General features: G+C 38.7%; 1 protein-coding gene and 1 non-coding gene across 2 annotated transcripts in view; both read left to right on the top strand.

Moving 5' to 3' along the window:
- The window catches only part of Ptar1 (protein prenyltransferase alpha subunit repeat containing 1), a 46,891-nt gene extending 28,487 nt beyond the window's left edge, over window positions 1-18,404 (top strand). Inside the window, exons 6-7 of the mRNA XM_057777494.1 lie at window positions 7,557-7,846; window positions 9,740-18,404. Of these exons, the coding sequence (XP_057633477.1) occupies window positions 7,557-7,846; window positions 9,740-10,082 (633 nt within the window). The 3' untranslated portion in view covers window positions 10,083-18,404. The remainder of the gene's footprint in view (window positions 1-7,556; window positions 7,847-9,739) is intronic.
- A 4,037-nt stretch (window positions 18,405-22,441) lies between these two features.
- On the top strand, window positions 22,442-22,546 carry LOC130880880 (U6 spliceosomal RNA). Its single transcript, XR_009057674.1, has one exon. It is a non-coding gene; the product is annotated as a U6 spliceosomal RNA (small nuclear RNA).
- The last annotated feature ends 888 nt before the right edge of the window (window positions 22,547-23,434 follow it).

Genomic DNA, 23,434 nt, shown 5'->3' with positions numbered 1-23,434 from the left:
CGGCAAGAAGATGACACTGAACTCTGTAAGTCTTAATAAAAGGCAACAGGATCACATTTAGATTTTAAAGTAGGTAGAGTCATGGTAGTTGTGTTTCTGGACATCATCTTAAAGAAACAGTAGTGGAGATAATGGATATGGTATGGTAATTAAAGGTGCTTCTCAGTGATCATACAGACCTAATTTTTATTCTAACTGTTCTACCAATTTGCTATGTAGCCTCAAGGAAGCTACCCAGCCTCTCTAACCACATGTCCCTGCCTATGAAAGGAGTATGATGGTAATTCCTCAGCAGCTGCCCTGCGGGTTGTCCGGTGGAGTGATGCACATTGAATAGGAGGATCCACATAGAGTGGTAGTCACCGTGTTCTTCCCTACTACTCAGTAAACACTGCCATTAAATATGAAAGCATTTATAATTGTCCATCACAAGATGGAGTATTTTAGTCTACTTAAGATCATACTTTATTAGATTATTTAAGCAAAAATGTTTACAGTAGGTTATTGGCATAAAAGTAAATATAGTGTAGACTTTACACAGTTTTAGGACGTTGGCGTTTAATGAAACAAAAATACTTTTGAGTGGTTGGACGGAGTCTGGAATGTAATTAATGTTTCCCAGGTGTTCATCTGTACACATAGTCTTGTTATGGTTTTGGTTTTTGTTTCTTTGTTTTTAGTAAATAGGCATAATAGTGTTTTGGTCTGAAGATAAGTTAGAGAGTAACAGATGATTAATGGTGCTATGGGATAGAAACATGATGTTTTACTTTATGTTTTATGTTTCTGTACTTAAATAAACACTTGTGTGTTTAATAATTTTAAAAATTATTTTTGAAGGGGAATAGAATAGTATAGATGAACAAAATTTATTGTGACTAGCCAATTAAAAGTTGATTATCATTTAACTGAAAAAATAGAGATGTACAAATGTCAAAGACACAAAAGACATTTGACATCATTAACAAAGGAAAAATGCACATCATAGCCATGATGAGTGAAACACTGCTTCATACTAACTAGAATGGTAATAGTAATGGCAGATGTAGCAGATGTCACTGAGCATAGGAGAAGGGGCCCATAATATGGCTAGTAGGAATGTAATCTAGGGCCATCACTTTGGAAAACAGCTTAACATGAGAAAGAGAGAAAACCATAGGGTTGCTGTATATAGGAGGGGCCAGGTAGAGTTAAAACCAGTAGATTGTATTCTTGGAGGAAAAGAATGGCTATTAATGCTCCCGCTGCCCTGTTATGGAAAATTGGAGGCATGTTCATACTAAATCCTGAGTGAGAGCGTTCATTGCCTCAAACTGTTGACTATTCAAATATGAGAAAAGGAAAATCAAAGGTGACGCCTTGATAAAATGCATGGTTGACCATAATAATGGAATGAGATACTGGAATGCTGTGTGATGTAGATGAATCTCAAAACAATTAAAAGTAATCAGATTCCAAATCATACCATATCATTTCATTGTCCTAGTAAGTTCAGATGGCCAAAGATTATTGAGTGCCTGAGACTAGGAAGTGAATCCCTATTTATGCAGAGGCATGTATGTAAAAGCATTTGAAATTAGCAATAATGTCTACATAGTTCTGAATATACTAAAAATATTGATTTATTTATCAATTTCAAAGCTTGGTTTTGAAGTTGATTAGAAAATACCTAAGAAATTAAACAGACACTATACCATTATATATTTAACTATGTTAAGTAATTAAAACATAGAAAATATTTTATTTTAATATATATAAAAATATATAAACTCCAGAAATAAATCTTATATATAAATAATTATGTAAAGGTTCCATTAATAACCATTAAATATGGCATGCCACATAGAAGAAAAGAATCTTTGCTCAGTTTGTGATGACTAGAAAAAGTTGACTTTTTAAAAAATAATTTAGATTTGTTTATATATAAACTGAATTGTAAATGGATTTTTTAATATGAGATGAAAATAGAGACCTGGGGGTTGGTATGCTAGGTAAAATAAACCATGTAAATATTGTATGATTTCACTTTTATGTGGAATGTAAAAAGCTTGAATTAATTGGAAGCAGAGTAAAATGGCAGTTGGAAAGTTGAGGATGGGATAAAGACAGGAAGTAGCTGGTCACAGTTAGAAAGCTACAGTTAGGGAGAATGAATAAGCCCCAGAGATCTCACACAGCACAGTGACCAGAAGTCTGATGTCGTATGTAGGGTCCGAAGTGTGTGAGTGTGTGCTCGGTGGTTAAGAGCACTCACTGCTCTAGCAGAGGACTGGAGTTTGGTCCCCGCATCCACATGGTGACTCACAGCTGCCTCTAATACCAGTTCCTGGGGCCCTGACACATTCTTCTGACCTCCCCATCACAGAGCACACACTTGGTGTGCATACTTACACTCTGACACAAACATAAGTGCAGACTAGACAACAGCCCCATCCAACAGGTAAACTAAAAATTTCTAAATTTCTAGAACTGATTGGGCATGCACATGTGGTGTAAGAATGTCACTCCGCTGTGAATGGAGACGGGCATAGCTGCGCACTCATCCTGAGGAGGGATGCTGCGCAATGGTGCAGTACTGAAAGGCGCTCTTGCAGAAGGCTCAGCCGCTATGGCAGTGACAAGAAGAGACATGTGGGAGGAGGGCTTTACTCATAGTTCTGAGGGCGTGTAGTCCATCATGGAGGAGAAAGCGTGGCAGCAGCAGCAGTCAGGAAACAGAGCCAGGTGAATGCTGCTTTTCAGCTCACTTTCTTTTTTTTTTCTTCATTTTTTTTTATTAAATTTTCTTTTCATTTTACATACCAATCCCACTTCCCCCTCTTCCCCTTCTCCCGCCCTCCACCTCCCCCTTCCCATCCTCCATCCACTCAGAGGGGGTAAGGCCTTCCTTGGGGAGTCAACAAGGTCTGCAATACCAACTTGAGGCAGGACCAAGCCCCTCCCTGCTATCAGTGCTGAGCAAGGTATCCCACCATAGGGAGTGCGCTCCAAAAAGCCAGCTCATGCACCCGGGATAGATCAAGCCGCATAACCGTCACCCATATTCAGAGGGTCTATTTCGGTCTCATACAGGTTCCTCAGCTGTCAGTCCATAGTCCATGAGCTCCCCCTAGCTCAGGTCAGCTGTCTCGGGTTTCTCCCATCATGCTCTTGATCCCCCTTGTTCATATGATCCCACCTCCCTCTCTTCAACTGAACTCCAGGAGCTCAGCCCAGTGCTTGGCTGTGGGTCACTGCATCTGCTTCCATCAGCTCCTGGATGAAGGTTCTATGATGACAGTTAGGATAGTCACTAATCTGATTAAAGGGGAAGGCCCTTTCAGACACCCTCTCCACTGTTTCTAGGAGTCATAGCTGAGGTCATCCTTGTGAATTCCTGAGAATTTCTCTAACGCCAGGCTTCTCCCTAACCCCATAATGGCTCCCTCTATCAAGGTATCTTGAAAGGTATCTCTTATTTCAGCTTGCTTTCTTAGGTCTGGGACCCAACCCACAGGATAGTTTGCTCACATTCAGGATGGGTCTGCCCTTGGTTAAGTCATTACCCACAATGGCAAACCCAGAAGTGTATTTCCACACTGATTGTAAATCCAACTAAGTTGGCAATGAAGATTAGCCATTACTAATGTGCTTATAATTTAAGCAGAATAGAATCAGTTCAGAAGTTATCTCCCCGTAGGTTAATATGTGATGTGTTTTTTTCTATTCCTCCATATTATTATTGTTCATAATTATAGTGGCATTTCATTTGTATTTTAATAAATAAAGCTTGCCTTAAGATCAGAGAGTAAAACAGCCCCAGTGGTCAGCCTTATAGACCAGGCAGTGGTGAACACACCTTTAATCCCAGTAGCCACACTAGTTGCCATACGAAGTAGGCGGTGCATACCTTTAATTTCAGTGGTGCACGCCTTTAATCCCAGCCCTAGAGAGGGATATAAAATGGGAGGAGACAGCTCTCAGTCACAGTCTCATTCTGAGATTCCTGAAGGCAGAATCACCATTTCTGACTGTGGTAGAGGTAAGGGCCAGTGGTTGGCTGTTTTGCTTTTCTGACCTTTAGGTTGAACCCCACTTTCTCTCTTTGAGTTTTTATTACTCATGTTTCACATAATCATTTTTACCACTGACTAAACTGGGTTTATTTCATCTTGTAACTCTCAGGTCACACTGTCCCCAAATGCAACAGGGTAGAAAGTCAGGCAGGAACCTGGAGGCAGGAACTGAAGCAGAGGCCACGAGGAGCACTGGTTTACTCCTCATCACCTACTCACATTGTTTACCACCCAGGACCACCTGCCCAGAGGTGGCACTGCCTCCCATGGGATGGGCCCCCACATCAGTCATTAATCAAGACCAGTACCCCACCTGTCTATGGGCCAGTCTTAGGGAAGAATTTTCTCAGTTAAGATTCATTCTTCTTAAATGACTCCAGTTTGTGTCACATTGAAAAACATAGCCAGGGCAATCACTTGTATGACTGGAGAAAGTTATTAGAAATGTGTGTGACTACTGACATGTGTGTTTTCAGTATTTCATTTTAAACTGGCCAACCCCTCTGTTCTGTAGCCCCGTGGCTCTGTTTATTTATTCACCTTTTTATGTGGAACTTGGAAAAGAATAAGAGCAAGGAAGGTATATTTTTAAAAAGTTTCATTTTGTCAGTACCTGACACTTAAGTCAGTCCTTTGTGTTTTTAAAGTCACTTAAAAGTAATTTCTATATTTGTTTTTAAATCATTGCCTGTATACCCTTTTATTCTAATTTTTAAGGGAAAAAAACTTAAATCAGAAAATGCTGTGAAGTTCCTTGTTTCTTCTTTGACTTAATATGCATCTTTACACATAGAAAAAAAGAAGAGTAGGGTTTTTGTTTTTTCCTTTAAAAAGCCTCAATCTGGGATATACTCTTGCACATGTGTGAATGTAGAGGGCAGAGGCCGATTTAGGGTCTTTCCGTTGCTTTCTACCACCACCTCCCCCCTCCCCCTGTCTCCGTCCCTCCCTCCCTCCCTCCCTCCCTCCCTCCCTCCCTCTCTCTCTCTCTTTCTCTCTCTCTGTCTCCCCTCCCTTGTGTGTGCGTGTGTATGTGTGTGTTGTATACATGTGAGTGGACAGATATACAAGCAGTCACGTGTCTTCTTCTCTTGCTCTGAATCTTGGTACCTGGCTACAGGATCTGCCGCTGTACTGGAAACTCACCATTCTGGCTAGCTGGCTGGCCAGTGAGTTCTTGGCATCTTCCTGTTTCTGACCCCCAGTGCTGGGTTATAGGCATGTGCAGCCATGCCTCACTTTATTCATGGGACTGGGAATTTGAACTCAGGTCCTCATGTTTGTGGAACCAATGCTTTTGCCATGGAGACATGGACCTAGCCACCTCCTTTTTGAGATAGTCTCTCACTGGACCTGGAACTTACTGAAGTGGCTGGACTAACCAACAAACAAACCTCAGAGATCCTCCAGTTTCCGTCTCCCTAACACAGGGATTGCCGATGTGTGCCCCGTACCTAGCTTTTTCTATGGGTGCTAGAGATCTGAACTCAAGCCCTCACACTTGTGTGGCAAGCACTTCACTCATGGAGCCATCTCCCAGCCCCTTTAAGATGGTTTTTAAAATAATTAAAGTGGTCTTTATTGAAAAAAATTCATTTATGTATTTCTTTTGTCTCAACATTAAATAACAAATAAGCTTTTTTAAAATTGAGAAATATATAGTCAGAACAACATGGTTTTCCGTGTTGCTATATACATTCAGTTTAGGTAGCTGTGGTATTTTCAGTCCATACTGAGAAGCCAGACCAGCTTCTGTAGATGAATCACACAGTCCTACAGACAGTGGTCCAGGTCATAATAATAATAATGACCCTTAAATGATATTATTCAGATACAAGCTCAAGTAGAAATGACTCTGGTTTTGTTCACTCTGAAACCAAATGTTTTTCTTGAAGACTTGCCAGCTATAGCTTTGTAAATAAAGGTAGTGGCAATGTTGTACCCATTAAAAGTTAAGGATCAGCCCCCATAGGCTGGTGCAGAAGGATCATGAATTCTAGGCAAGCCTGAACTACATCACCAGACCCTGTCTGAACAAAAGTAAAACAAAATTTAAAAAGAAAACGAATTTAAAGGAGACATGACAAAACTTTAAAACGGTAGACTTTGCCCATCCAGACTGGAAATCCTAGTCCTTGATACTTTCCACTGCCTTCATTCATTCATGAAGCATTTGCATATCTGCTCTGTTGCTAGCGAGCAGAAGAGAATGGAAACATCAAGTTTGTATCCTGTACAAATTTATTGTTATATTAAAAATCAAATATCCTTACAATTTAATGATAATGAAAACACATGCAACAGTTCTTTCTGTGAAAATGTATATGCACTGTGAGGCTTCCGAAAGGAAAGATTTCTTCTGAAAAAGAAAAGGTATGTGAGACACGGGGAGAGGATCTCGGTACAGGAAAAATATTTGCTGGAAGGTAGAGGTCATTTGGTGCATTCTCCCTGCTTTAAAGTTTCTAGCAAATGCTTTTCCTGTACCAAGATCCTCTCCCCCGTCTCACATACGCAGTGGTGCACACTGTCTCTGTTGTTCTCTGCTCACAAGTGTGTGGTCCTTTCCTTGGCTTGTCTGAAAACCGTCTGTAGAAGCCAGGGATGGTGACTCTCACCTGTCATCCCACCACTTAGGAAGCTGAGCAGGAGAATCACTGCTAGTCTGGGGCCAGTCTGGGCTACATAGTGACTTCCAGGAAGTCCAAGTTACAGAGTGAGACCCTGTCTCAAAACAAAACAAAACCCCAACAACTCCCCCAATGGAACATGTCAGGTTGTGATGGCATGTTTCACTGATAGCCACCTGTCTAACCAGTGCTAAATAATATTGCTTCACAAATCAACTTTGAGCATTCCTTTTGAAATTCATTAGTTTGTAGTATAATGTTTTAAATACTTTAAAACCTAATTATATCTCATCCACTCAGTACTATCAGTTTGAGGCAAAGGGTGACAATTAAGGCCCTTGGGAAATTCTAGTTTTTTGTACATCATAGTTTGTACTTAGCCCTTAGAATTCAGAAGTGGGAACAGACAGACACAGTCCGTGCATTTATGTCATTTCTTGTGGAAAGCATTTGGAATCCCTTACTGAAAGTATAGAGCATATTCGTACAAGTAGGATGAAAGTTTTAAATGTAATAAGAATCAAAATCACCTCTTAATTGATGTTGTTTATTCCCCTTCCCCAATAGTATTACTTATAAATAACTACCCAGAAATTCATTAATTTTGAGCTTGGTTTTCTTTGTTGGCCATTCACAGTGCGATAAGGTGAAATGAAAGAATGTAAGTCCTTAAACTCTGTTCTCAAAAAAAAAAATTCTTCTCACTTTATAAGAGACAAGGGAAGCTCACATATATTCAGCTTCCAAGGGGACAGCATGTGGAACTTTGTATACAGAGATTGGTGACAGTGAATCGGAGCAGAGCACAGGTGGTGATGCGGAAAGGACACTTTTGTAAACACTCTTCTCACGTTCCTTTTCTTCCTTCAAGATCCTTCTTGATGAGCTATCTTCTACTAAACACTGGGCGTCCATGCACGTTTCAGACCACAGTGGATTTCACTATCGCCAGTTTTTGTTAAAATCTTTGATTAGCCAGACTGCAACGGACACTTCTGCGCTGCAGCAAAACTCTTTGAAAGATGAGCCAAAAGATGAAGAAGGAGCAGCTTCAACAGAGGAACCAAGGATAGATCTTACCCAGCTCCTAGAAGAAGAAGTGGAATTCTGCACAGATCTTATTGATTCCTATCCAGGACATGAAACCCTTTGGTGTCATAGGTAAGAGGAGAGAAAAATCCACATCCTGTGGATTAACTGGCTGCAGAACCTGTTATATCTGACTTCTGTCTGTGAACGTGAATATGGCTCTCTGGTTTCCTGACTGAGGAAAGGGCATCAACAAAAGTTGAGCATCTCATCACCATTGTTAATATGAGGTTTCTCACACACAACGTTGCCTGTGGTTTAGATTCACACTTGAGCACACAACAGAATGACTTGTGTTACTTCCAAACTAGTATAGAAACAAAACAAAATAAAACATAAAAATGTTTCATGCCTCTTTGGAGATCCTGGCAATTAACGTATCAGGGATGGGATGCTGCCATGTGTTTTTAAGAAAAGTAAAACCTTTTAGATCATTTTGATGCAGTTAGGATTGAGACTAATGATTAGACCATGAATATCAGGTAAGCTTTATCTTTTTCCCTACTCTCAGGATCTGCACATTAATTATCTAAGTATAATAATAATCAGAAAGGCCAACAATTTTATTGACCTGGGTTTTGAGAACATTTGATACTATAAACTTCATGCTGGAATGAAGTCCAGGCGAGTTAATGCTTCATTTATTTATCTGTTTGGAAGTATTTCCAGCTTTATAAATCTGAATTCTACTTCAGATCACAGGATTCAGTCTACAAACAAAAGACTTGTCTGTGCTAGATAAGGATAAGGATTGTAAAATCTATTTCCTGAGTTACTGAGCCCCCACCCCTTTCTCCAGTCTAGTCTTTGCCGTGGACTGCTTAGCCGGTCTGTTAGCTGTAGTCCACACTGAGTACACTCAGAAGGCAGACATTATCTTTCTTTTTTTCTTGAACCTTCATGAGGAGACAATGGTCTTTTCACACAAAGTCTTAAGAAAGACAGCCTGTGCGACTATTGTGCTAGTGACTTTGTTGCTCTGTTGGACCTCATCCTCACAGTAGCAAGGCACAGAGACTTAAAACATTGATAGTAAGACATAGTAAGACCTTAGCCCTTGAGTGAATGATGAGATGTAACAACTTAGAACCTCTTATGTCATGTTATAGTTTGTGTAGCAGATGTGTTTACCATGAAAACCGTTTGGAGATTATGCAGAGCAGTTTTTGTTTTAATAAGCAATTCCAGGTGATAACTGCTCTTAAGAGATTCAAAACAGGAGTGTCGTCTTTTATGTGCTTTGCTCAGAGCCTAGCAGCTCTGCCGAATACTGATATGGAAGACCAAAGCGGAGGTTTAAGAGAAAGCTTAATTAAATAAGACCAACTGCCACAGGTGTGTTCTTCGAGATTTAAAAAACACCAGGGACTGGTGGGATGGCTCAGTGAGTAAAGGCACTTGCCAACTAGCCTGATGGCATGAGTCCCATCCCTACAACTTGGAGCATTGAGCTTGGTGGAAAGAGAGAACTGACTTCTGTACCCACACATACCACACACACACACATGCATGCACGCACGCACACATAAATAAATGCAATAAAAATGTCTTCAGAAAGAACTAGGTAGAGGCTATGAACTATGCCTCTAGTATGGAGGAATTGTTTAATGTACCTTGTTTCTGATTTCTTCAAAAATTCTAAATGAAGTTGGTATTTTGTTTTATATGATTATTTATGGAGATATTGAGCTTTTACTGTTTCTAATTCATGTTAGAATTAGAACTGAAAACTCACTGTGAGTTGAGTAAATGTTTATTGGGAAGTCTTTACAGCAATACTATTTTCTCAAAAACCAGTAGCAAGGATTGAAGCCCTGATCTTTTAAGTCATTTTTCTTTTCCCCCCAGACAGCTCTGGATTATGAACTGGGTGTTAGCTAATACTTTGTACTTTTAAATTATCGACTTCTTTTGCCTAGAAATCTTGATTTTTGTGATGATGTTCTTTCTTCCACCCCATCACAGGCGGCATATTTTCTACCTTCAACATCACTTAAATGGCAGGTGTCCTCTCAACTTGACTCACCTGTCACCTGCAGACTGCTCTGGGGGTACTTTGAATGACTTACACCTAATTCCAGCAAGCCCTCAACTATCTCAGGCAATGGAAGTGGACGGACTGAATGACTCTAGCAAACAAGGCTATTCCCAGGAAACCAAACGCCTGAAGCGGACCCCAGCTCCAGACTCTCTAGGCCTAGAGATGGAGCACAGGTTTATTGATCAAGTATTATCCACTTGTCGGAATGTAGAGCAAGCCAGGTATGCTAATGCATACAGGAAATGGCTGGTGACTTTAAGTCAGTGAAAGGTGTGGATTCATCCTAAGAAATCCCCTTTTAGTGCAATATTGCTTTCCTTTCTCAACGCCATAGCTGCATGGACTGACTGGCTAACTCTGAATTCTTCATCTACAGCTTAAAGTCTGTAAGAAATGTTTTGTTTTATTTATTTTGCTCAGAGCTGGCATTCCTTTGGGTACAAAATAACTGTATAGCTCCTTCTTGCTAAACAGTGAGTCTTAAGTTTTCCTGTTTGATTCCATGCCCTTTATTTTAATATTGGGGCTTTTCATTTGGTTCTTGAGATTGGTTCACATACCTTTACCCACCTCAGTTCAGTTGCTACATAAGCAGTTTCTTTAAAAATTGAAATTTTAAGTTGCAGTTCAGCTTAGGAATATTCATAGATGTGCAAAAGGACTTGCTCTAATTGCAGTTTTGAGAATAAAATGGCTAGATGGATGGATATGTGCAAATGTAAGCCACTTCTTTCTCAAGAATGTTCTCCAGTTACCGACTAAGAGAACCAAAGCCAGGAGTGTTAGCATTTATATAGAAAAAAATGCTTCCAATGTAATCTATTTTTTAAATGATTATTTAAAAGAAACTAAACTAACTTAAAAGTTTATGTAATAGTAGTACTGGAAAATTATTTTTATTACTAGTTTTGATAGATTGTTTTTACCTCGTATTTGGTATATGCCAAAACAGTAAGTCAGCCCTTATAAAATAAATTCTTTTTTTAAAAAAACCCAGAAATGCCATTTTTAGTTATTACTACTTTTTTTCTTTTAAAATTACTCAAGAAAAGTGGGAGAAAACCACATATAAATGTAGTCCTGTAAAGCTTTCTTTATAAAATTTAAGTTTCTAAGACTATACTGGACAAACTGCAGTTTTTGTCAAGTGGCTTGTCGGAGTTTACTGGCAAAATCTAGGGAGGAAGGCTAGTTTTAAGCATTAGTTCAATTTTTACTTTTAAAGTCAAACAAAACACGTTGATACTAAATTCATCAGGGATAAGTACCAAAGTCCACATTATAGCTATATCTCAATAACAAGGGCTGTGTTTTTCAGGTTGGGGAAGCGGGGGTGGGAATGGGTCGAATACCGTCTCTGTCTCTCTTACTATATTCACCCCTTGGGATGAGCCGTGATTCCCCTGTGTGCATCCCTTCTCTTTATCTTACCAGTTCATTCCCTGCTTTCCATCACTCACTGGTCCATATTCTTTTATTGTGTGTCTTTTTTTCAGGGATGCCCACTGAAGCTATTATCTCTCCTATGTCGTGAATTTAATACCTAGCTTAAACACAGGGAGTATGAATAAAAGGTGCCCCTCTCGTATTCTCTCCTTTTAATGGTTGTCTTGGTTAGGGTTTCTATTGCTATGATGAAACACTACGAGTAAAAGCAACTTGGAGAGGAAAAGGTTTATTTCGCCTATACTTCCAGGTAACAATCCATCACTGAGAGATTTCAGGGCAATACTCAAGCAGGGCAGGAACCTATAGGTAGGAGCTGATGCAGAGGCCATGGAGGAGTGCTGCTTACTGACTTACTCTCCATAGCTTGCTCATTTGGCTTTCTTTTAGCACCCAGGACTGCCAGCCCATAAAGTGGCACTGCTCACAGTGATCTGGGCCCTCTCTCATCAACCACTAATTAAGAAATTCCCCTGTAGGTTTGTTTATGACCTGATCTTATGGAGGCATATTCTCAACTGAGGTTTTCTCTTCTCAGACGACTCTAGCTTGTATCAAATTGACATAGAACTAAGCCAGCACAATGGTGGAAGCTGTCTCTTATCCCATATATGTGCAAAATGTAAGCAGTGATTATAGAAATAAGCACCGCCATCATGTTTTGCATGATCTCTTTCACACTTGGTACAGAGGAACAGAGGGAAAAGCAAACTGCTCCTGTCTCACTCTGGTGGGCACTTGTACTTGAGTTAGGCACTCTTTATTAAGAGAAAAAAAATAAACTTTAGCTAGGGCATGATGGTCTTATTGGGTGGCAGACTGCTGAGCTGAGTGAGGAGGCACTTAGGATACTAGAAAAAAAAATTCTGCTGGCCCCAGTAGATAGAGCTTACTTTCTTGGGGCAAAGTTATGTTTACCATTTTATAGTATTTAGATGATAAAAATACTCAACATTGTTAACATAATTCCACAGTTCTATTTACAAAGCATAGTTTGAATCATCAAATACCTCAAGTTCTACATGGATCTCTATAGGAAAACAATTACATGTTGTTTAACTTCCCTGAGATTGAGTAGAAATGACAGCAGTTATTGCTGCCGACCCCTGTCTTTACTCGGTATTACCTTTCTTGACAGCATCCTTTTTAGTTTCCGAAGCAATAGGGCTTATATTTGATGTTTGTCAGGCCATGAGCATAGGCTATGCTGTATGAACATCTGCTAACTTTTTATAGTGTTCCATTCCTTTTTATATCTTCCACTCAGCTTCTTGATCATCTTTGGTGTTAGCTGCCTTCTTGTGTCCTCTAAGGCTCAGCCTACCCCTTCCTGAAGCTGTGGAGTCCTCTAATATATACCGTGGTTTCTTCTTCCTAGTAAAGTAGAAAGTAGGTAGTAAAAATACAGATATCTAAAAGATCCTGTTTCTGTGTGGCTTTTGCTACATTACATCTGAAATTAGCATTTTCAAGAGTTCGTTCACAGGACTTAGGATTTCCCTGTATGTTTTCTCTAACTGTTTGGCAGGCTACTGTATCTTTGACCAAATGAACTAATGCCATAGAAAGAATCCATATAATGTAGGGCTTGTTTAGTCACATCCTTCTGTACATATGTTGCTGTTAAAAGGAAAAGTTAGTTAGTTTAGACTGACACGTTGAATCTGCTCTCACCACAACCCCACCCTACCTTTTTTTAAGGCTGTGTATTTTGGTAATTGTATTTCCAGGTTATATCATATGCCTTGCACATAATAAGGACTTAATAACTGTTTATTAAGTTGACTAACTCACTCTTTGAAGAAGGGAAAGATTGATCATAAATGATGGAATAATGATCAGGAAATTAATGAGTTATAAGTTAGTGATGTGGGCTACCTTCGTTAATACTTAAGGAAAACTCTCACATGTAAAATTGGTGAGATTTAGATTTGCTGTCTTCATTATCTTGTTTAGGCTTGCTAACTCTCAGCCATGAGATGGAACTCTAGAATTCTCTTAGCTGTTTGTCTACACTAAAAACTCTCAGTGTCAATAAGATCCACTTGGTAAGATTATTGTTTTCTTTCACTAAATGATGTTGAAGAGCAGATCTTGCATACAGAGCCGGGGCATTTGAGCAGATGGCGTAATGCTTGGATTTAGAGACTTGTTGATCTGTGTTTGTATGTGAGTAATCCCAATCCCCAACTTGAACTGCGGGCCTTTTAGGGACTCCTGGAACCTGCATGAGCCATTTTTTAAGACTAAGAATTTTAAACCCGTTACTATCTCGTATTACTTCTAAAGAAATTCTGGGACAGACATTTCTTACTCTTGGGGCACAGTTCTAACTTAAGCTAAATGCTTCATTCATTCTTTTCCCTTTGTTTTTGCTGGTGCTCAGGCTCACATTTGTTAATCGTCTTAGAGTTAAATGTGTACAGATTATCACCAAAAGCCACTTAGAGTTTCAAATAAGGGCTAAGTAACATACAACGTAGAAGCAAGCTTTTGAGTTTACATGCAGCAGTCTGTAGAAAGCATGTGCGGTAGACAGCTAATGTTCAGAGTCTCTTAGTTCCTGGTGTGTGTGTGTGTGTGTGTGTGTGTGTGTGTGTGTGTGTGTGTAGAACTTGTTACAAATTGTCCGTCTTGTAGTTTCTCTTACACAGCACAAGGTGGTGTCTGACATGGGCCAAATGTAACTTAGGCACGGAACCGCCACCATACAGGCATCTCAGTTGGCTCCCTAAGTTAGGGGCAATTCAGTTGTAAAATGAAGAATCCTTTTTTTCCTTAGAAAGCTTCTTGGGTTTACTGTTATTTTGCTATTAGAATTTTTTTAAATGCTTGATTCAAAAATTTTTGAATATTGTAAAAACCATATATTTTGTCTTAAATAAAACTGCAAACCCTAGCAATATGTATATTCCTCCACCCTCAACACACATGGTCTGTTATGAACTTCTACTTACTCAAGAAGCATGTGGGGGCATGAGGAAACTTAGCAAACTCAGTTTCATAGAAACAGTGGTAAGAAAAAGCCACCCCAAGAATTCCACATATTGTCACATAGTGTCTTTTTAAAAATAACTGTATAATATCTTAACTTGAGTGCCTTTCTTACTTCAGTGTGGGTTACAAGGTTATCTTATACTGAACTCGAGAAGATAGGATCTTGTAATTTATATTTCATTAATTGGCAATTTTTGAGTGTCCTACTAAGAATACCAAGACTTAGAATTTGTTCTTTCCCTTTGTCAACTAACATTTTGAGTTTTGGAGGCTTCATAACTAGGGGTCCACGTGCACACAATTAAACCTATGCATTCTGTGCTCAAAGGGAAGCAGGCCCCACACCAGTGCACCTCACAGCGGGTGGTTGTCCCCAGTGACCCTTTGCCTTATTTGGAAGACCCTTCAATAGCACTTGCTAACAACAAAAGAAAAGTGGGAAATACTAAAATGAAATTTCAAATTTTATGTATTTGTGTGGGGAAGGGGAAGGTAGTACCATTATATTTCATGATAGCAAATAAATTTTTCTTTACAGTAAAAATTCCAAAGTGCTTTGCAGAGCATTCTTGAATAATATATCTCTAATTATGTTGTGTTCATAATTGATGCAGGAACCAATGTCTCCTGTGTGGGTTTAGGGTGTGAGGGGAATTTTCAGGCTCCCAGCTGTGACTTCTGTACCTTCTCAGGCCATCCCTGTTACTACAGAACCACCAGAGACTATTGCCTCACAAACCCAGGGCAGTTGATTTGATCTGTGCTTTCCGAACAAGAGCATAGCCATAAAGCTGGCCCTGATATTTAGTAGTTGGTTGTTGTTCCTCAGGGTGTAGAAGATTTCATCAATCAGAACAAAATATTATATTCTGTGGCCAAAAAGAAAATGCAAAATATGCTCAATACATTGCAAGCTATTGAGCGTTAGTATGCAAAAGCTAATCCACGCTGCCATGCTGCTTGTTCTGTATTGGGAATGTTACCATAAATGTTGCCCATTAAGAGAATTTCTGTGTTATATTTCCAGTTTGGGGGAAGTGGAGAACATTATATTTTGTTTCAGTTAACTTTCTCATCCTTTAAAAATCATATTGAGAAAAATAATTGCTATCGTTTTGCAAATTGACAGCTGTTTTGCTTCCTAAGACTTCTTTTTCTCTGCGTGTGTGAGATGTAAGATGCAGACATGTTCAGAATATCACATAATGCCTTGCATGTTATGGGAAACTAACACGTCAGACCGATAAATACTGGAGAAGGAATATTAGCGTATATCTCTCTTAATCATTGTCCACATTCTTAGTTTTGGGTAAAGTATGCTACTTTGTATGAAAAATACATTATCAAGTTTAAATATATAAGGCAAGATTGTATAACATTGCAACCAGAGTTGAGGGTCTTTTTAGGTATCTAAGTGTATGTTTGTGAACATACACACATCTGAAGAGATCTGGAGCCTAGGTCTACATGACTTTATCCCATTAATCTTTATATTTGCTCAAAGTGTTCTTATTTAAGGTAATTTTCCCAATAGACAGCTTGCTCTAGCAAAGTTGGAAACTGACTTAAGTGTCCACTTGCCCTATCTAAATTTTGTGAAAACTGTTTGATTAGGAGTTTGGTGGTTTATAAACCATGTTATTCTTTTCTTTCATCTCCTTAAGGAATTAGCCTTTATTTCATCCTAGCAGTCGCTCTCCTCAAAGCACTGCTCGTGTTTATAAAGTGACAGATAATACAAATGAGGTTTTGGTGGGGTTTTTTTGTTTGTTTTGTTTGTTTGTTTATTTGTTTTTAATGTGCCATGGGGAAGTATACTAACATCAATTCACACAATTCTCCCCTGGAAACATTCATTCATTTATTCCCATATTTAATGTCATGTATTTGAAGCAGGCAGCTTTTTGTTGGTTAAAGAAGTGGTACAGATGAGAAGTACTTAGTTAGCTATTGCTCTACCATCAAACTAAGAGCTCACCAGGGGGACTGCTGCCATCTCTTCACTGAAGAATACATCTGTAGAGCCATGTGTTGGACACTGAAAAATGTTATTACATGACATGAATTATTACACTTGTTTGTTTAGGTGCAGTTAGAGACATAATAACCGTGGTATGAAGACAGGAGTTATAAAAAGCTGAAGCAGTAGCATGTTGTGCAAGACACATTTAATAAATGTCTTTAAATATTGGTGGCTGAACTCTTAAGGAGAGCTATGGCCACCCTCTACAGCCCCCGTATGTATTAGCGTGTCCTGCACTTCCCAGCGGAGGTCCCTTATTCCACCCCAATTCTCAGTTTCTTTCCTGTGTCTTAAAAGTGATAATGATAAAATAGGAAGTTGGGCTGGGTGACTTCATATAATTTTCTCAGAATATGTTTGACATGAGAAAGAAATTTTTATCAATAATACTGTAGTTTGAGGACCTATTCTGAGTTGACCTGATAGAAAAGATTTAAACAATCTTGAAACAAATATTCCTACCTGAACTGTGAAGAAGCAAGTGTGTAGTATAAGTCTAAATGCCTTTGCCTTCAGTGAGCTTGCTGATGCATGACTGTATCACTGGCCAGAGTCAGCTCTACTTTTGGTGTATTTTGTTCTAGGAGAGTAATAGAGTGTACACTATACTAGATCACAGTACTGTTTCTGAGCCGGAAACAAATCAAAGATGAGGTGTTAGAAGTACACCAAATATTTATATACTATTACAAAAACAAAGAGAAAGACTTTAAAAGTACAGCAATGTCTTTTTTAAAACTTGGGGTTTTGTATGCTAGTTAATTGCACAGTTTAACATTATAAAACTGAGGGACTTTCACTGAAGAAAGAGATCTCAGATAGTATATTCTACTATTAGTTTACATTGCTTGTAGATTTTCCAAAAAGAGCATCCAGTAGACTGCAGTTAACAGTAGACTCTGATTCATGGTGCAGCGTCGGATCCTGGGCATTAAGTGTTGGTTAGGCCAGCTTGTTTTCTTGGAGACAGTGTCTTCACTGATGGTACTTCCTGTGCTATCCCAGTCTGCATGGAAGTTCCTTTAGCTCTTATGTATCCACAGTTTTAAAAGGATTAAATCTCTTGTGAATTCTTTACAGTTAAAATGTATACCCTGGAGGGGAATAAGAATAAATTTTATAAAAAGGTATGTGCAAAGTACACTTGTGGTATTTGGGAGTTTAGTATCCCAGACTGATTAAATTATGCTAAATTCTGAAGCTATCACTTGGATTTTTGGCTAAGATTAAATGTAAATTCTAAGAGTAACATAATCATGTATTGTTTACGACTGTGGTATTCAATGGAAATGTAATGTGAACCAAAATGAAATTATAATTTTCTAGTAGCAATGTTTAAGAAGTGTAATTAACTTTAATAAAAATATATCTTACCTAACTTAATAAAGTACTATTTCAGCATATAATCATTATAACAAAGCTAAGGAGCTGGCCGTCTCCTTTCTTCACAGTTCAGTGTTCTCTGCTCACTGGCCTCCACTCTGGCCTCCACATGTGGCTAGGTGCTGCTGCGTCAGCAGTGCAGAGTTCCGGGGCTCAGCGCATGCTTCTGTTTAAATTTGGAGGTGACAAGTAGACGTGACCTTTCAGTACTTTATGGATTACTTAGGATATTTAGAGCGATATCTAATGGAGTTTTCCTTCGTCTTTATTTAAATTTGCTCTACAACTTGGATCAACCTGATCGAGTTTGCCAAGATTTTTTTTAAAGAGGAGGACTCGTGTGCCATGTAGAATACCATAGTCACTGTCACGAGTACTGATGGTGCGATCTCAGTCTTCACTAAAGTCCATCCTGTTTCTTACAAATAGTAGCTTAGGTCGCATGCTTACTGTGTATCCGTACCTGTTTGTTTTCTGTTATTGTTGCTGTATAATGACGCATATTAGCCAGCAGCCGTAGGATTCTGATCTATGCAGCCGTCTTCCAGAACACACTGATGTACTTACTAAGTTATGATAAGTGCAGGGAAATAGGATGAACCATTTCTTTTCCCATTAGATTTGTTCTTTTAACATGGAACCATGTACCAAACTAGCTGTAAATTACTGTATTTCTGTAGACTATGGAAATGGTGTTGTCTTTGCTGATGTCTAAGTAAACTTTACCTCTCCTGAAACAAGTGCCACGTGTGATTGATCTCTGTGCTTGGTAAACTTGGCAGCGTCCATCTGCCAGGACATCCAGTTGAAATGCTCTGATTGTGTTGGGGGGGGTGACGTACGGTCTGAAGGAAGCCAGGAACTGATTATGTAATACAAATAATAGAACATTAAAAAAATCAAACTTAGAGAAATTGCATAATTGTCTTTCAAATACATTAACAGTGACAGATTGACTTAGGAAGTCATTATGACCGTATATACTTTATATCTTCAGATGAAGATAAAGTGAGACATTGCTAGTGTTACAGCCTATCTGGTCTCTGTATACTGTAAGTTATAAATTACTTACACTTGATGAAGAAGCCCATAGATGAACCTAGAAAAGTAGACAGTGAAGTAAATACTGTTTGTACTCAGATTTTAAATATTCCAGAAGGGTGTTTTATGTTGAAGGGCATTGTTAACAGCAAAGGTTATGTTAGTAATGATATACTATTAATTATGCATATTTTGTATAGGAAACAGGCTGTGGAGGGTTCTTTGTTTTATTTTTGTTTTTTTAATCATTCCAAAGAGCTATAAACTACTTAAAAATGCAGGGTGTTTACTTGTTTTAACTGTTATGATAATGAAACTTATTTTTTGTTTTTGGTTTTTTGTTTATTTTTCAAGACAGAGTTTCTCTGTGTATCTCTGGCTGCCCTGGAATCTGCTTTGTAGACTAGGCTGGTAGACTAGGCTGGCCTCGAACTCACAGAGATCTTCCTACCTCTGCCTCCCTGAGTGCTGGGATTACCACCACCCGGCTGGAAGGTAACTTCTTAAAGACAGTCTTAGCATAGACTAATAGGCACACTGTATGACTATGACAAAATTAGTATTAGAAAGGGTGCTTCTCTGGGGAATCATACTGTTTAACAGCTTACTTCTCCAAGTGCAAGACTAGCCCTAGTAACAGATGTGGCCAGCACACTGGCCAGCTAAGTTAATGTAAGGGTCCTTGGCCATTGGCCTGAGCTTAGCAGACGCACCATTTTCCTCAAACCCACAGACATGGCACTGTACTATTTTAGAAAGATGCAAGAGGCATAGCACTTGTCTCAGGCATTCCTCCCCAAGGCCAGTGTTCTTGCATGAGAGACACCCTATTGCATGTGTTCTGTTTAAGGATAGCAGAATTGAAAGGCTGCTTGGCCCCTCTTCTAGGCTTTAAAAGAAAGCAAGGATCAGCCTGTGTTTTTCCACAGGATGATTCTTAAGTAATATTGGCTTCTGGGATAGAAGCTACGTTTAGTAACAAAACACTCATATTCACAGAAAGCTTACATTGTATGCTTCATATTCCTCTCAGAGTAATTACACATACTGAAAGGTTGACCTCCTGTCTCGAGAGCTAATGGGCTGTCATGTTTGGGTGTTTTGTTAAGTTGCTAGTGATCTCAGTAGACACAATTTGGAAAGACTATTAGAAAGTCATTAAAGAAATGGGGTTGCTAAAGCTTCAATCACCCACTTGTTTCATTTTGTAATTTTACCATCTACTTAGATCCCTGGAGGGAAATAATCTCCAATTCTCTGGACACATCTGATTTGCATCTGTTATTTGATGTAAGTCTTCATTAATTCAGTGATGCTATAGGGAAAAGATTGGAAGCATTCTGTATAACACTTACTAGCGTAGGAAATTACAAAGCCCAGCATCAGGTTGAGGAATGTGCTTTTTCTATATACTTACAAAATAGAATGCATTATTGGACAGGAAGGGTCTCATAGTCAAACTTTTGGAGTAAACTATAAGCTGTCTATAAAGTAAGATACTCATTTTTTAAACAAATTTAAAAATTTATTTCCAGTCATTACATTACAGAACTAACTTGCTGAACAAGACTAAACTTATGGCAAGGAAAGGGGGAGTTTTTTTAAGTAGAATAAGAAGGAAATCCAACTTAAACCAGAACACTGATGGAAAAGGTCTTCAGAGTGGCTTAAGAAAAAGGATTAAGGGAAAAAAAAAACCCACCTTCAGAAAGCAACATTGAAATTATCAATGTGCTCAATGAAATTAATAATGTAGAATTATAAAAAAGAAGTTGATGACTGTAGGTATACATACAAGCAGATATACCCATGTGTGCACAGACTCGTGGACCCACACATGCACACAGTTCTATTCGTGTGAAGCCTTAAGAATAGACGCTGATGATTAAGAAGAGGGCAAGGAGAAACGGGTCGGGAAGGTGTCTTGATGACAGAACTCAACGAGCTTGATTCCCAGGGTAGGACCCATGTAGCTGCCCAACAGGACCCATGCACGCATGTGCACATCCCTCCAGCCTTACACACATACATGAATTAGAAGTAAAATTTTAAATCCCTGAAGATAGTAGAAGCCTGACCGAGCCTGGAACAAGATGAGAAACAGAGAAGTTGCTGGCTGGTTCTGTGTCCTACGTGTACAGTGATAATGGCTTCACAGATATACAGATATGTAGATAGCACTTTTCTGATGAAATAAGAGAACATACTGAAGAAACTAGGCTACCATACTCAAGATTAAACAACATAGAATCTGTTTTTCCAGTGTTTTGCTCTACAGATGCAGTACTATACCAGCTCCAATGGATACTTTTTTACAAACGTTGGCAGGTATATGGAAATATGAATATGTTCACTATCTTGATTGTGGTATTGGTTCTACAAGTATATAAATTTGTAAGGACATATTGATTGTGTATTGTGAATATGTTTGGTTCCATTTATTATATGTCAGTTGTACCATAAAATGTAAAAACAATATAAATACTCTATTGATAATGGTTTGTTGTAAAGTAGGTACTGCATTAACAACTATGTTTACAAATGTAAATAGCAATAAAAAAGATTGAGTATAGCTGTAACAATCTTCTAAGAATTTTATGGTTTATATGTGTGTTTTGCCTGCTTGTGTGTATGTGTACTGCATGTGTGCATTATCCCATGGCTGGCAGTTTTGGAGCTGGGATTACAGATGGTTAAGCCAACTTGTGGATGATAATAAGGAAATATTAAATTTCATTGTTTTCTCTAACTGTTGCTATAAGAGCAGAGAACTGTGTGTACAACAAAAGGCACGGGGAACTCCATGTTGAGCCGTGGTGCTTGAGGCAACACTGGTCGACTGTATGTGATTTGATGTGATGACCCCTGCTGTGCAAAGCTGTGATTCAGACCCGAGTCTAGGGGCGTTGTTTGATGAAACCCAGCCAGGCTTTGTCAGGAACAAAGAACTCATTACTTGTTTGATTTTGATTTGATTGTTGCATATTCTGAAGCCTTTCACTGTTGTGACTCCCACAGTTACATAAACCCATAGGGGATTGACACCCATAGTGTAAGAAAGGCCACACACAGAGATCAACTTTCATGTTTTAGGGATTTAAATGAATCACCTGGACACTACTAAAGTGGAGATCCATAACCCTAAAATCACAGACAACCAAAGTAAAACCAGACCAACGGGATTGTATACAGCTAAAGCGCTTGTCAGCAAAAGAACCAGTGGAGTGAGGATACCAACGACAGAATGGAAATGTCACACAGCTCTCACCACCAAGATGATGCTATTACAAAGGAGAGTCTTTGAGAGATAATTGTCAAGTGTGTTCTCCAGTTCCGCTCTCATAATCCAGATAGTGCTAGTACGAACAGGCTTGAGGGAATCTGGTGGTTTTATACCATATGAAAGCATAGCAACAAGGTACCGTCTTTGAAACAGAAAGGGATTCTTTGCCACAGAATCTGTCAGTGCCTTCAAAGTTATGAAGAATATTTTACATTATTTGTAAATTGCCTACTTTGTGTCTGAGTGGATTAAGACAAAATGTTTGGAAATCATGTAACTGATAATGGGTTGACTAAGTCAACTCATAGCAGGAATTCAAATCATCCAATTAAAACTGGGCAAATAATCCAAATAGATATTTCTCAAAGACATTTAAGTGGCCAGTAGGTAAATGCTGAAGTGTTTAACATTGCATAGAATAGTTATCAATGCATGCTGAAACCACAATGCTTTGTGCTTGCTTCAACAGCACATATACTAAAGTTGTAATGATAACAGAGATTAGCATGGCCTCTGTGTGAAGATGGCATGCAAATTCATAAAGTGTTTCATATTTTAATGGATTTTTCCATTAAATAATTAAATAACATTTTAAAAAATACTGTCTCTCACCTTACAAATATTAGAGTGGCTGTTTTCAGAAAGAAAAGAAATGTTAAACACATAAAGAAAGGGGAATGCTTATATACTATTGGGGGTGTAATTAAGTACAGCCTTTATGGAAAATAGTATGGAGGTTCCTTAAGAGGAAAATGCAGAATTAATGAAAGGCCCATTAATCTCACTTGTAGCCAGAAGATATGAAATAGGCATGTCTGAGAGATCTATCTCCACCCCTATGTTTAAGGCAACAAGATCTATAATATCCAAGTGATGGAATCAACCTATGGCATAAATGGGTGGATGGATGAAGAAAGTAGGGTATAAACACACAATTGAATACATTCAGCCTTTACAAAAGAAAGCAATCCTTTGTTCACAACAGCCGGAATGAGTCTAAAGTGAAATAAGGAAGGCACAGAAAGACAAACTTTATGATTTAGCTGGTATATGTGTATTAGTTACCTTTCTCATTGCTGCAGGAAAATGCCCAACAAAATCAGCTTTAATGAATAAAAGGTCAATTTAGTCTCATGGGTACAGAATAGTCCATCATGGTGTGGAAAGGGTAGTGGCAGGAGCTTGAGACAACTATTGCCATTGCATATGTAGTCATGAAACAGAATAACGAAGTCTACTGCCCAGCTCACTTTCTTACTTTCTCCACTTTATTTAGTCGAAGACCCCAGCCCATTAAGTCCACAATTAAGGTAGTCTTCCAACCTTAGTTAAAATGACATAAATAATCCCTCACAGGCATGCTCAGAATCTTATTTCCTAAGTGATTCTAGATCCTGCCAAATCAACAGTCACTATTAACCATTGCAACTCCATTCACCCTTCTAA

Source organism: Chionomys nivalis, chromosome 8, assembly GCF_950005125.1.
Source record: "Chionomys nivalis chromosome 8, mChiNiv1.1, whole genome shotgun sequence".
Classification (NCBI taxonomy): domain Eukaryota; kingdom Metazoa; phylum Chordata; class Mammalia; order Rodentia; family Cricetidae; genus Chionomys; species Chionomys nivalis.
This window is presented reverse-complemented; position numbering and strand designations above follow the sequence as displayed.